General features: G+C 34.2%; 1 protein-coding gene across 9 annotated transcripts in view; it reads left to right on the forward strand.

Moving 5' to 3' along the window:
• Positions 1–12,933, forward strand: part of LOC148854119 (inositol hexakisphosphate and diphosphoinositol-pentakisphosphate kinase VIP2-like) — a 130,731-nt gene that overhangs the window by 3,164 nt on the left and 114,634 nt on the right. For all 9 annotated transcript variants that reach the window (XM_088983835.1, XM_088983837.1, XM_088983836.1 and 6 more), the window contains one exon: positions 171–254. In XM_088983835.1, the coding sequence (XP_088839961.1) occupies positions 171–254 (84 nt within the window). The remainder of the gene's footprint in view (positions 1–170; positions 255–12,933) is intronic.

Raw genomic sequence — 12,933 nt, forward strand, 5'->3', positions numbered from 1 at the left:
CCTATATGGGCCTTACCCTATATATATGTATGCATGTAAATATGTATGTGTATATGCATTCTTTTTAACTTCAAGGCAACCTTGATCTGTGTCAATCAGTAGTTGGTTTACTTCATTAGTTTCTAATATATTTGTGTCTAGGTTATTTACTACAATGTTGCTTCTTTCAGTTGGCCAATATGTGATTGCTTGATTGCTTTCTACTCATCTGGGTATCCCCTTGAAAAAGCTGAAGCATATGCTGCTTTGCGGAAGTGAGTTTTATTTTTTCATTTATTTATCAATCAATTATGTTAATTCAGATAATTCAAACTTTTCCTTTATTATTAATGAAGCTCATTTTATAAATTAATATGGTGACAAATGTTTTGCTTGGGAATTTATAATTCTCTTCTTTTACTGATTGAAGTTTAGCTAGAGGTCTCATATGATTGCAACTTTACTGCTATTAGTAAAGTTCTCTTTATTTGAAAGTTCAGGTAATTATTGGACAACGATGCTTTTTTGAGGAATAACTTAAATAATTTTTATTGGCAACAATATTTGGTCGGTTTCTGATTTTATGAATTTAGTTGGAATTTCAATTTCTTGTTTTTTCAAAAGGAAAACAGTAACTGAATTGATAATTGAAGCATTTCTTTTGATTTTCTTTTCAATAAATATCAAAAGTAATCAAGAAAGTACAAAAAGGAAAAGAGAAGGGTGAAACACTGCATGTTAATACATACATGAGCTTGCATTTAGATCTCTTTGGGAGGTTGTTACTTATTATCATCATACTTAAAAATCAACCACTGACAGATAGAGAAGCTATTATATTAAAAGTGGTTTCATTGACATTGTCATGTATGTGGAGAAAATTTAGAGGCTGGATCCTTTTCCTTTCACCCTCTTGTCTAATTGAAATGCAAAGAAAGTCCTACAAAATAAAAGAAAAAGTGTGTCAAGTGATGCTAATGTTCTGAAAATCATAATCGCATTGTAAATTGTAGAGAAAGTTGAATTGAACTGAATTATGAATTGTAAGATAATTTCTATTTTTTACAAATTTGTCAAAAATTAAATATAGATATGCTAAGAGGTGAAACACATAGGAAAGTAATTTTACCCTATTTTTAATCTATATCTTCCATATATGTACCTAGAATAATACAATTTACCACTTATACAATAGAAGCCAGTAATAATATAATCAAGTTCGACTTGAAGGTCAAATAAATTGACATACAATGGCTCTTTAACTTACATATGATGGAAAATAAACTGTGTATGGTCTTAAATGATGTAAATAAATCATTTTCTAGTAAGGGATTTAAAACAAATCTCACTTAAAAGAATTAAATATAACAAAAAATGACAAAAGTGGAGAACTAATTCTTTATTGAATTTTTTTGATCACAGGAATCATATAAAATGGAAGATTTATAAAGAAAATCATAGGATTCGGAATAAAATCATAAGATTTTTTCAGAAAAAAAGGGTTTGAATTGAAACCCTTGGGGTTCATGTTTCAAATTGTGAATCACATTGTAAATCATAAGATTCTGACTACATTGAGTGATGCCATGAGGCACTGAAACAAAAACAGAAGAAAAGAAGGGGTTGGTGAGAAACTCTTTTATCTATTGCTGGCTTTATTTACTTTTGCTTTTGGTGATTTTATTGATGAATCCTTTGATCTTTGTTATTGATAAAAAAGACTCCAAAGTTACTAAATTGAAAAGTGCTCGAGTGGCAAGACTCTACCACAACAGGGGAGACCATCTGCAACCCTCCAACCATATTTGATGACGAGAATAATAATAGCCTATCACTCCTCCCAATTTCCACCTTAAGCATTCCACAATAAAAACCTAGAAATAGCTCAAAGCCATGCACCAAAGACACCTCATTGAACTTACCCAAAATGTGGTTTGCAGGCCATATGGTACAATGCATGCAAAGCCAAAAAATGAGGCTACACAACACAAAAGCACAGACTATCTCTTGCAGCCCTTGGTTTTTTTGAATTATCAGCTAGCACAATAGAGTACCTAGGCATCCATTTGACTGAGATGTTCAAATTTCTGTGTAGGTTAAGTGCCTGTCTCAACAGGGGTCTAACTCCACGGAATGTCTTCTGGATCTTCTGTCCAAGATATTACTGTTTTGCAATCCCCTTTCACTGTCACATCAATCCAGCTATTTATAATAATCAACTTGAGACCTTGTATTAGTGCAAGCAACTCTGCCTTTGAAGAATTTCCTTCCCAACCAACCTGAAAAGCCAAGAATAATGTTGCTATTGTGGCCTTTTATCACTCCTCAAATATCCCACAACCATTGAAATTGAACTTCAATATCCCTACATCTTTATTTTTAGTAAAAGAAAATCCCTACATCTGGTTCCTCCAATACACCTCTTTGCTGGTTCTTGCTTTAACATCCTGCTACAATTTGCCATCCTCTTAACATTTCATGATTTTCATCCATGGCACAGTAGAGTCATCAAATGTCAATGCCCGTTGTGCTATTCTTACCATTGTGGGGTCTATCAACAAACCAACTCTATTCTCCTTTGTCATCAAAGTATTTTTTGCCTCCATTTGTGGAATGCGACTGGGTTCATAGATAGGGGTGAGCATTATTCGGTTAAAATCGAATAACTGAACTGAAAATTTCGGTTTCGGTTTTTGGTTACTTCGGTTTTCGGTTTCGGTTTTTGGAATTAGAATTTCGGTTAACCGAATTAACCAAACTTTTTATTATTATATATAATATATAATATGTAATATGTAATATATAATATATAATACATAATATATTTATATATTAATATATAATTTACTAAAATTCGATTTCATAATATATATTTTTTAATATTTAATATATAATATACATTATTATATATATAATAAAGTATATATTATTAAAATTCGGTTTTAACCGAAATAACCGAAAACTGAACTAAAAATGTTGGTTTTGGTTATTTCGGTTTTTCTAAATTTCGGTTTCAGTTCGGTTTTTATTTTTGAAGTTTGGTTTTTAAAATTTCGGTTTATTCGGTTCGGTTTTTAACCAAATAAACCAAATGCTCACCCCTATTCATAGATCATAGTCAAAATATCCATGACATTGGGTGGAGCTGCCCAAACACACTTAAATAGAGTAAAGAAACAGTTCCACACCTGGGTAGCATGGTGATAATTCAAAAGAAGATGGTGTTTTCTCCATTCCTCAAGGAACACACACATGAGGGGATATACACCAAGTTTTTTTGTTTTCTTTGGAGTCTCTCATAGTGCTTATAACCCGATTGGCTGTTTCCCAACAAAAAAATTTCACCTTTGTGGAGCACAAGACCACACCACAAAGCTTTGACTGGAAAATGGAACATGTTGGTTGAGGGGTAAAGGGTTTTAAAGAAGTGCAAGAGAGCTGTCCACTATGATTTGGACTCTGTACCCTCTCATCTACAACGGAAAAGTCAAAGGGAGCGTCATTTATATTTTCTAGTAGAGAGGCACATTCATCTGTTTTTTTGAATCTCTCAACCCTCTTTAAATCCAAATCCCAAGAAATGCCACTTTCATTCGTGGAAACCAAATCGGCATTGGAACTAATTTTAAAAGTTGAGAGGTTGTAAATTCTAGGAAACATCGGGCGAAGAGGTGATTCCCCCCCACCATAGATCTTCCTAGAACTTTACCCTTGCTCCAGATGTTGAATCATACCTCAAATGTTGTGAGAAAGTAGGGAGCAACCCGGGATAAATTTCCAAGGACTCTTAAGAGTGGAATTTCTGGCCAGCTCAGAGCTCCATCCATTTGAGTGTAGTCCATAGTCCAGAATTTGGACCCCCACCCCGTCAGGCTGTTTCTCTTGTGCCTCTTTCTTCAAAGTCTTAACTCAGCCTTCCAGCTCGGTTGGTTTATCCTTCCCTGTTAAAGAGATTTGGTGTAAGCCAATTTCTCCTAGGGTTGGGAGTTTTTGTTGGGAAACTTTCTTACAAAGAATCAACACTTGTGATCTGCTTCAAAGAAAGAGACCCAAGATGTGTTTATCTCCTCATAGGTGTGTTCTATGTAAAGCTGATGGGGAAACTGGTTATCACCTGTTGGTTTCTTGCTAGCTTGCCAAGACTATTTGGGATTGGGCTTTTTCTCTTTTTGGGTGTAGGTGGAATCCCCCTTTGAATGTGCAAAGTCTTTTCTCTTCATTTTTTAGGTGGCATATGAAGAAGGGTAGGACCATGTGGCGGTGCCTAAGAGCTGCTGTATGCTGGACATTGTGGGAAGAAAGGAATTCAAGAATTTTCTCTGAGAAAGAGAAACTGTGAAAGTCTGATTGAATTGATTCACTTAAGGGTGGTACATTGGTTGAAGTCCTCGGAGTTATTTACAGACTTTATAGTGGACGATTTGCTGAGGAAGTGGAAAGAGATTGCTAGTTCTGCCCATGTGAAAATGAGTTTTTGTCAGTCTTGGATCCCTCCCCCCCACGGGTTTTGTAAAGTTGAACTTTGATGGCAGCAGTAGAGGGAACCCTGGGCATTCAGGCATTGGGGGTGTATTTAAGGATGGGAATGGAATTTTTTCAGCCATGTTCTCAGGCCCAATTGGAGCCAGGTGACTCTCTCAGGGCTGAGATATTTGCGGCTCTGGAAGGTGTTCAAAGGGCCAAGGAAATGAATGTTAGGAGGCTCGTAATTGAAGGGGATTTGAAGGTGGTAGTAGGGTGGTTAAGAGAAGACAAGGTTGGATTATGGAACTGCACCAATGAATGGAAAAAATTCAGGTATTGGCTAAGGACATGAAAATAGGGTACAACTGGGTGAAGAGATCTGCTAATTCGTTTGCAGATGGGTTAGCAAAGCAAGGGGTGACTAGGTACTCTTTATTTTGGGCTCAGTTGTAATTTTGGTTTTTTCATTTTGAGGGCTTTTGCCTTTGTTGGGGGAGTTAAGAAAGTTTATCTCCCCTCGTCTGTAATTAATTATTCTGTTTAATTAATGAAATCTTTGTTATTGATTAAAAAAAAAGATGCTCTTCCAAATACCGGAGTGACTCAGTTTCCTTTGTGAATCTCCACAACCACTTCTCTAGAAGTGCCACATTCTTCTTCTTTTTCAATTTTCCCATCCCAAACCTTTTGTCTTCATTGATTTTACAGGCTTCTTTCCAGCTCATTAGATGGTCCTTTTTATCATCCTCAGAACCCACCAAAAGGTCCTAATGATTTTTCTATTTTTTGAACCATCTTTCAACGAACCTTGAAGGTTAAGAGAAAGGAGATTAGAAGATTTGGAAAGACAGATTTTATGACAGTTAATCTGCTGTCTTTTGAGATTTAGTTCCTTTTTCCATACTGCCGACTTTTTTTTTGAAAACCTCTCAATGATTACCTCTCAAAAGGATATCTATCTTGGGTTTTCTCCCAAAGGTAATCCCAAATACTTAAGGGGGCCACAATTTAACCTCACATCCGAACACTGTTTCGCAATTTGCTATCTCATTTGGTTCCATTTGGATGCCTACATCTCTAAAGCTTTCTTTCCCACCCTTCTTTTTGACCTTGCATTGGTGACATTCTTCTCTAGGATGTCCAATGAAGTAGCTAGTTATTTGTGGTGTGAATGGCTTGATTTGATTTTCAACTATACTAGAGGGGATTTGTGCAGTGCACGAGAAAATCTGAAAGATTTAATAATTTTATTTACTATTAATTAATAATCAAAATTTGTTGTTAATTAACCAAAAGTATTCAAAGTTATTGTTAATATCTAAAATTTTAATAATTGTATTTTTTATTTAATGTTGATTTACAGAAAATAATTATTGTTAATTTAATATGAACAAATATTTTTTAATAAATTTAGTTTTATTAATAATTTGTAGTAATTTTAATAATTGTTGTTATTTTTATTATTTTTAAATGGAACTTTGATTAACTTTAAATAAATAAAAATAATTACAAAAACTAACATTTTTATTAATTTCACTAATAATTAACAATTATATAGGAATGACAACGGGGTGGGTTTAGGGCGGGGCACCCCATCCCTGTCCTTGCCCCATAGTCAAGATACTCTACCCATCCCTGCCTTGTCCCCAGTGTCAAGCGGGTTCAAGGCAAGGCAATCACTCCTCAATGTCGGGCGAGTTCAGGGGCAAGGCACTCCACTCCTCATCAAGGATGGGGAATCCTCAAATTTCCTCCCCCTGTCCCTAGTATTGGGCGAGTTCAAGTAGAGGTGTAAATTGGGTTGTGTTGGGTTGGCACGACACGACTTGCATGCGGCCTGCACAAAGTGCAGGCTATGCCGTGCTGGCCCACAGGGCATCCCCTACCGTGCCTCACTCCCCTGGGATAATTTGGGGGTCGGTTCAGCATGACCCACGGCCCGAGCCTGCATGGGCCCATGCCATGCTGTGTTGTGGGTTGGGCCGATCCGTGGGCTGAGCCTTCGGCCAGGCCAGGTCGCAGACCGGGCCAAGCTATGAGAGGTCCATTTTTAAAAAAATTGAAAAAGATGTTTAAATTTTTATTTCATATGATTTTTGAAGTATACAATTGTTTATATATACAATTAGACCTATTCATGGGCCGGGTAGCCCGACCTGGCCTGGCCTATTATTTTTTATGCTTGGACAAAATTTCAGGCTCGTGGGCTCAAGCTCAGGCTTTCTCAAATAAGCCTGGCTCGGGCCCGGTACCATTACATATACAAAAAATACTTATGTTATATATAATAAATAATATATATGTATATATGCTTCTTAAATTATTAATAAATATCAATTTACTATTAGGAAATATAAATTAGTTTATTAATTTATTAAATTATTACTAAATTAATATATTATTAGTTTATAAAAGTATACTGAAAATAAGACATTTTGTGTATAGATCGAGCTTCGAGCTTTATATAAGGGCTGGGCTCGAGCTCAATATCTAGGTCCAATGGTCGGGTCGGGCTCAGGCTCAGGCTTACACATTTCTTGTTGATAAAGAGGCTTGTGTTAATTATAAAACTATGATTTTTTACAAATTAAAATTTTATTTAATTATAATCTAGTATAAAAATATATAATATTTCTATATATATTTATATAAAATTTGTTATTTAAAAATTATATAATAATATTTACCATATATGCATATAATTTCCAAGTTGAGCTTATTAGGGGTTGTTTAGTTTGGGCCCTATCCACTAAAGCCATCACTGGACTCCAAAAGTTTGATACCCAATTAGACTTCAAATCTGATTATCCTTGATAATGTGTGGGCATGGTGCATATCTCAGCTAGACCTAAATCAAAAGAAAATAGTTGCTTGAACTTGCAAATTTATAGATCTAATTGGGTTAGGTTAAGTTATAAACAATTTGTTACTTAATATTATTAATTATTACAATATTGTTATCTATTAATATATTGTAATTATTAAATTGCTATATTTATTTAAAATACAGTAATTTCTGGAAATTATCACATTTTCAGTAATATTGCTAATTTCTTGGCTAAAACTAATTAAATGTAATTTTCTTGTAATTATATATAAATTTTTGGTAATTAAATGTAATTTTCTACTATTTATAGCTTAAATTATAATTATTGTTAATTGCAGTTTAAAAATCATTATTGTTAATTATATTACTATTAATAATTAAAATACATTATTATTCAGTATTTTTTTGCAGTAAAATACAATTAATTTAATTTTTTTAATCTTTTAGTATTTTAATTAAGCTTTAGGTTTTTTAGAATTTTTGGATTTTTAATTAATTTTTGGTGTTTTTTTTCATTATTATTCAGTAATTTTTGCATATGAATATTTTCAATAATTTTTAGTATTGTCAGCATTTGTTTTTGCATATTAGTCATTACAAAATTAATTTGCATTTGCTTTCAGTAAAAGTAAATTGAATAACTAAATAAATACCATAATTAATAAAAAATACAGATAATTTTCAATAATTTCTGGCTTGGGTATTTTTTTAATAATATTTGGTATTTTTTAATTATAAAATACTATTAATTGTACTTTTTAATTATTTTCAGTAATAACCCTTATTAATATAAAATTTTGTTAATTTCCAAAAAAATTTAATTATTTTTAGTATTTTAATTATGTTTAGGTTTTTCAGATTTTTGTGGATTTTTAATTTATTGTTGGTATTTTTTTTCATTATTATTCAGTAATTTTTGCAATAAAATACTGTTAATAAAACAGGTTCTGCATTTTAAAATTTCATGATTTTTTATCATTTTTAATGAGTTCATTGTGTGCAATAAAGGTCTCAACTCATAAATATTATTAATTAATTAAAAATGCATTAGTACAAAGTTATCTAATAATATTGTTAACACTATCAATTAATATATTTATATTTAAATTTCTTTTTTTTAATTAATTGTTGTTCTTTTTTAATTTTTTTTCAGTAATTTTTTGCAATAAAATACTGTAATAAAATGGGTTCTGCATTTTAAATTTCCATTAATTTTTATCATTTTCAATGAGTTCATGATGCACAATATTGGTCTCAACTCATAAGTTATCTAATAATATTATTAAAACTATCAATTAATATATTTATATTTAAATTTCTTATTTTTATTAGTGTTTATTAAGTTTGATTTTTAAGTGGAATTGAAACACATTTTAAATATTTACTAAGTTTTTTAATATTTATTTTTAGTGAAACTTTAGTTGATTTTTAAATTAATAATTTTTTGATTGTTTAACCTCAACATATTTATATTATTACTATTCTCTCTCTCTCTCTCTCTCTCTCTCTCTCTTTTAAATGTAATAATAACATGCATTAAAATAAGATGCCTTGGAAAACCCAAAGGTTTCTCTCTAATAGCATGTAGCTTTATTAATCTAATCAAGGTAAGCAATGATTACGGTTTTATATTTTTAAAACAAAAGAAAATAAGAAAAAATGGAGAAAATAGATAAATAACTTCTCTCAAAAGAGAGACATGCTGACATGGACCGTCCAATTATATATATATATATATATATATATAACCTGCTTAAATGAAACTGTAATATTTTTTTTCCCGGGGATTGAGGAGGGGAAACATGAAGAGGCAAATAAAGACAACAAGATTATCTTTATTAAGGAACAAGCCCCCAGTACATGTTATTCCTCTCTACTCATCCCTAGCAAGATTATCAAGTTTTCCAACCTTTTCTTTTGATCAGCAACACAGGAATTCATCAATACATTAATTAGAAAGAGAAACATTACAACCAGAAGTTGTGAAGAAACTGTCTAACCCAATGCAAGACAAACGCACCCAACTGTATCACAATCTTTATTACAACTGAGCCCAGTACATCTGTTGTCTATTTACTCCTTGTTTTCATAAACCATCTGCTAAACTATTGGCAGATCTCCTAACTCACTTGATTTGATTTATCATTATCGCTTGAAAGCCATTTGAAGTGGTTGAATTCATTTCTAAGCCTCCAAATCATCCCTTCACCTTTCTTTAACCACCCCACTACCAATTTTGTTTCACCTTCAAGAACCAATCTTTCTGCTCTCATGTCTCTAGTCATTTTTACCCCAAACACTGCAGAAAAAAATTTTGCAGTAACTGTATCACATTGTCCAGTTGGACCTGAAAACAAAGCCTGTATGGTGCCACCCTCATCTCTAATGAATCCTTCAATTCCAAATGGACTTGGATTGCCCAAACTACTACTATCAAAGTTCAATTTGAACCACCTGACCATTGGAGGAGACCACGCCTCAAGGGATTTTTGTTTCCTGGAGGAAGATCCAAGAATTGCCTCCAACACCCGAAGAAATCTTCCACCTTAAAGTCAGCAAACAACTTCAAAGTCTTCACCCAAAATGCTACTCTTAGTGTTATTACTTCTAACAATGCCTCCTTGCTCCTCTCCTTATCCTAAAAAATTCTTGAACATCGCTATCCGAGTGCACCTCCAAAGAATCTTGCCTCTCTTAGAAGTGCAACTCAACATAGGAGGGCTAAATAATCTTTCAAAGCTTGCTGGAGGATTCCACTTGGAACAAAAAGGAGAGAACCACTCCCAAATGCAACAAACAAAGGATAGGAGATTAAAAGATGGAAAGTAGTCTCACCATGCAACTTACATAAAAAACACTAGCTGGGGAATAAGGACCAATTTGGTCCTTTCTTCTGCTACAAATCTAAAGTATTAATACTACCATGAAAAACTTCCCAACAAAGAGCATTGACCTTGGAGGAATAGGGGCACACAAAATTTCTTTTACAAGAAATGAGTGAGAAGTAGTGACAATAAGGGCCTTGAAAAAAGATTTACAAGAAAACACCCTATCATTATTAATAACCCAAACTCGATTATCCACACCCTCTACATGCTGGACAATAGGCTCTGGGAGGTGCAGCAAACTAGATACAAAGGAGATTTTTGACCCCCTAAAGTTCCTGGTGAGACCCAAGTTCCAACTCAACCCAGATTGTGAGGGGTAAGAGAGAAGAAAATTAAATATAGGCTTATCTTTGAGATTGGACAGAACAAACAAGGAGGGATGAGCATCTTTTAAGAGGACTCCCCAATCCAAACATCTTCACAAAACCTTATCTTCAAATTCAAAGCCAAATGGTTTTTTTTTTTTTTATAAACCTTTTCTTCTAGTCACCTTCTCCCATTGTACTAAATGGTCTTTTTCCATTCCCTTGACTCCCATAGAGAATCTCTCATTACCTTCTCAATCCTTTTAACAATTGATTAGGCCATTCTGAAAATTGACATGAAATAGATTGGGAGTAAACCTGTTCATGGGCTTGGTAGCCCAATGGGCTGGTCTGGCCCGACTTGTTCTAAGTCAGGCTTGGACATAATTTTAGGCTTGTGGGCTTGGGATCGGGCCTAAAACACCGGGCCCAACCTTTTTTCAGGGAAAAGCCCGGCCCAAGCCTGACTTAATAATATATATTATTTAATAAAATATATATATATATATATATATATATAATATTTTTTCTTTGTTCCTCTTCTCTTTTTTCAAATGATAGTGAGATCTTTTATTATTTTTGAGTTTTGAGGGATTTTATTATAAATAAAACACTTTTTCTATTGAATAAACAAAGAAAAATGGTCTGTTTTCAAATTTTTGATTGGGCTCGAGCCTGGGCTTTGGGCTTTATATGAGGGCTGGGCTTGGGCTTGGGCTTGGGCCTGAATGTATTCTATTGATACGGAGACAATGCCTGGCCTGAACCCGGCCTGTGAACAGGTCTAATTGGGAGGTTAGTTAAAGTGGATTTAATTAAAGAAATCCTTCCACCAAAAGATATATAATTCCATTTCCACCTAGCTAGTCTCTTCTCGAACCACTTAACCACTGGATTTCAAAAACTAGCCAGCCTAGGGTTGTCCCCAAGGGGTAATCCTAAGTTTTTGAAAGGCCACTCCCCCCTCTCACATCCCAAAATCTCAGCCAAGGAACTCAACACCCCTTCTTCATAATTGATACCTGCCACCTTACTCTTATCCTAATTAACACTTTGGACACTCTCTAAAAAAGGTTAACCACCAACTTTAGGTTTGCAATTCCTTCTTTATTTTCCCCATAACAAAAGGTTAAGATATCATCTGCAAATTGAAGGTGAGTCACCAAAACTCTATCTCTTCTTACTGTCCAAACTTTGAAAAGCTGCAAACAATTGGATCTTGAGATCAACCTACTAAAAAACCTCAGCCACCAAGATGAATAGAAAAGGTGAAAGAGGATCACCTAAGTGCTCAGATCCCCTCAAAGGAATCAATCACTAACCCGTTAACAATGACTTCGAAGTGACTAGTTTGCAAACATCCTCTAATCCACTTGCACCGCAACCCTCCAAAGCCACAGCTTCTTAAAATGTTAATTAGGAATTCTCAATCCACAAGATAATAGGCTTTCTCTAGGTCCAATTTAATTGCTATGACCTTTTTCCTGGATTTTTTTGGGCCTCTGCGCATTCATTCGCAATTAAAAATTGGTGAACAATTTGTCTATTCTGAATAAAGGCCCCTTGAGCCTGTGATATCAATGAGGGAAGCACCTTTTTGATCCCTTTTGGCACCAAAACAATGAATGTTGAGTTTCATACCTGGATTGATAATTCCCCTCCTACAAAAATTTCTGAATACTTTTATCAAATCCTCCCTAATTATTTCCCGACAATCATGAATTATAAAAGGCCATTGTAAATCCATCTGGCTCTGGAGCAAGTTTTCCATCCTTGGGATTCATTTTAACAAGCTATTCACTGCAGACACCAAAACTGTGATCTTGATGTAATGATGCAAAACTAATGGACCATCAGATCCATGATGCATCTGGCCTATTACGATCAGAGTCAACCTCAATCTTGATTCTCTCAAAGCCATGTAAACAGATCAGCTTGGGGCCATGGAAAAGAGCTAACATCTCAACTCTTAGTTGCATTTGTGGCCTGACTGGAATAGATGACGATGCACTTATTCTATGATCTCTATAATCTACTCTCACTCATGAAGGCTTTGAGTTATGGAGCACCAAAGTAGATCCTAATGACCCTGTGTGGGAGGGAAGATTAGTTCTTGATAAGCTGCCTTCTCCAATCACAGAATCAATGGAATGCCTTGAAACTCATCACTGATCAGAATTCGATAGGCCACTATGATGGTAACCAGGTGCACAATGAATTTTGATGATTGAATCTTGTTATTAGATCATGAAGTTACACATCAGCATATGATTTTTTTCTCTATTTATTTATTGTTTTTTTTTGGGGGATTTAAATGTCTACTCTGGCCCATTGGGCATTGGGAATTCTGTTAGGGTAGAATTGCTAGCTGCCATACAAGGAGTATTTCTTGCAAAGGAATTGGGTGTGGAGCAGCTGCTGATTGAAGGGGACTCTAAGTTAGTGGTGGAATGGTTAAATAATCCGGAGG

The sequence above is a fragment of the Nelumbo lutea genome, chromosome 4, assembly GCF_056320005.1.
Source record: "Nelumbo lutea isolate HS-2025 chromosome 4, American lotus-T2T, whole genome shotgun sequence".
NCBI lineage: Eukaryota > Viridiplantae > Streptophyta > Magnoliopsida > Proteales > Nelumbonaceae > Nelumbo > Nelumbo lutea.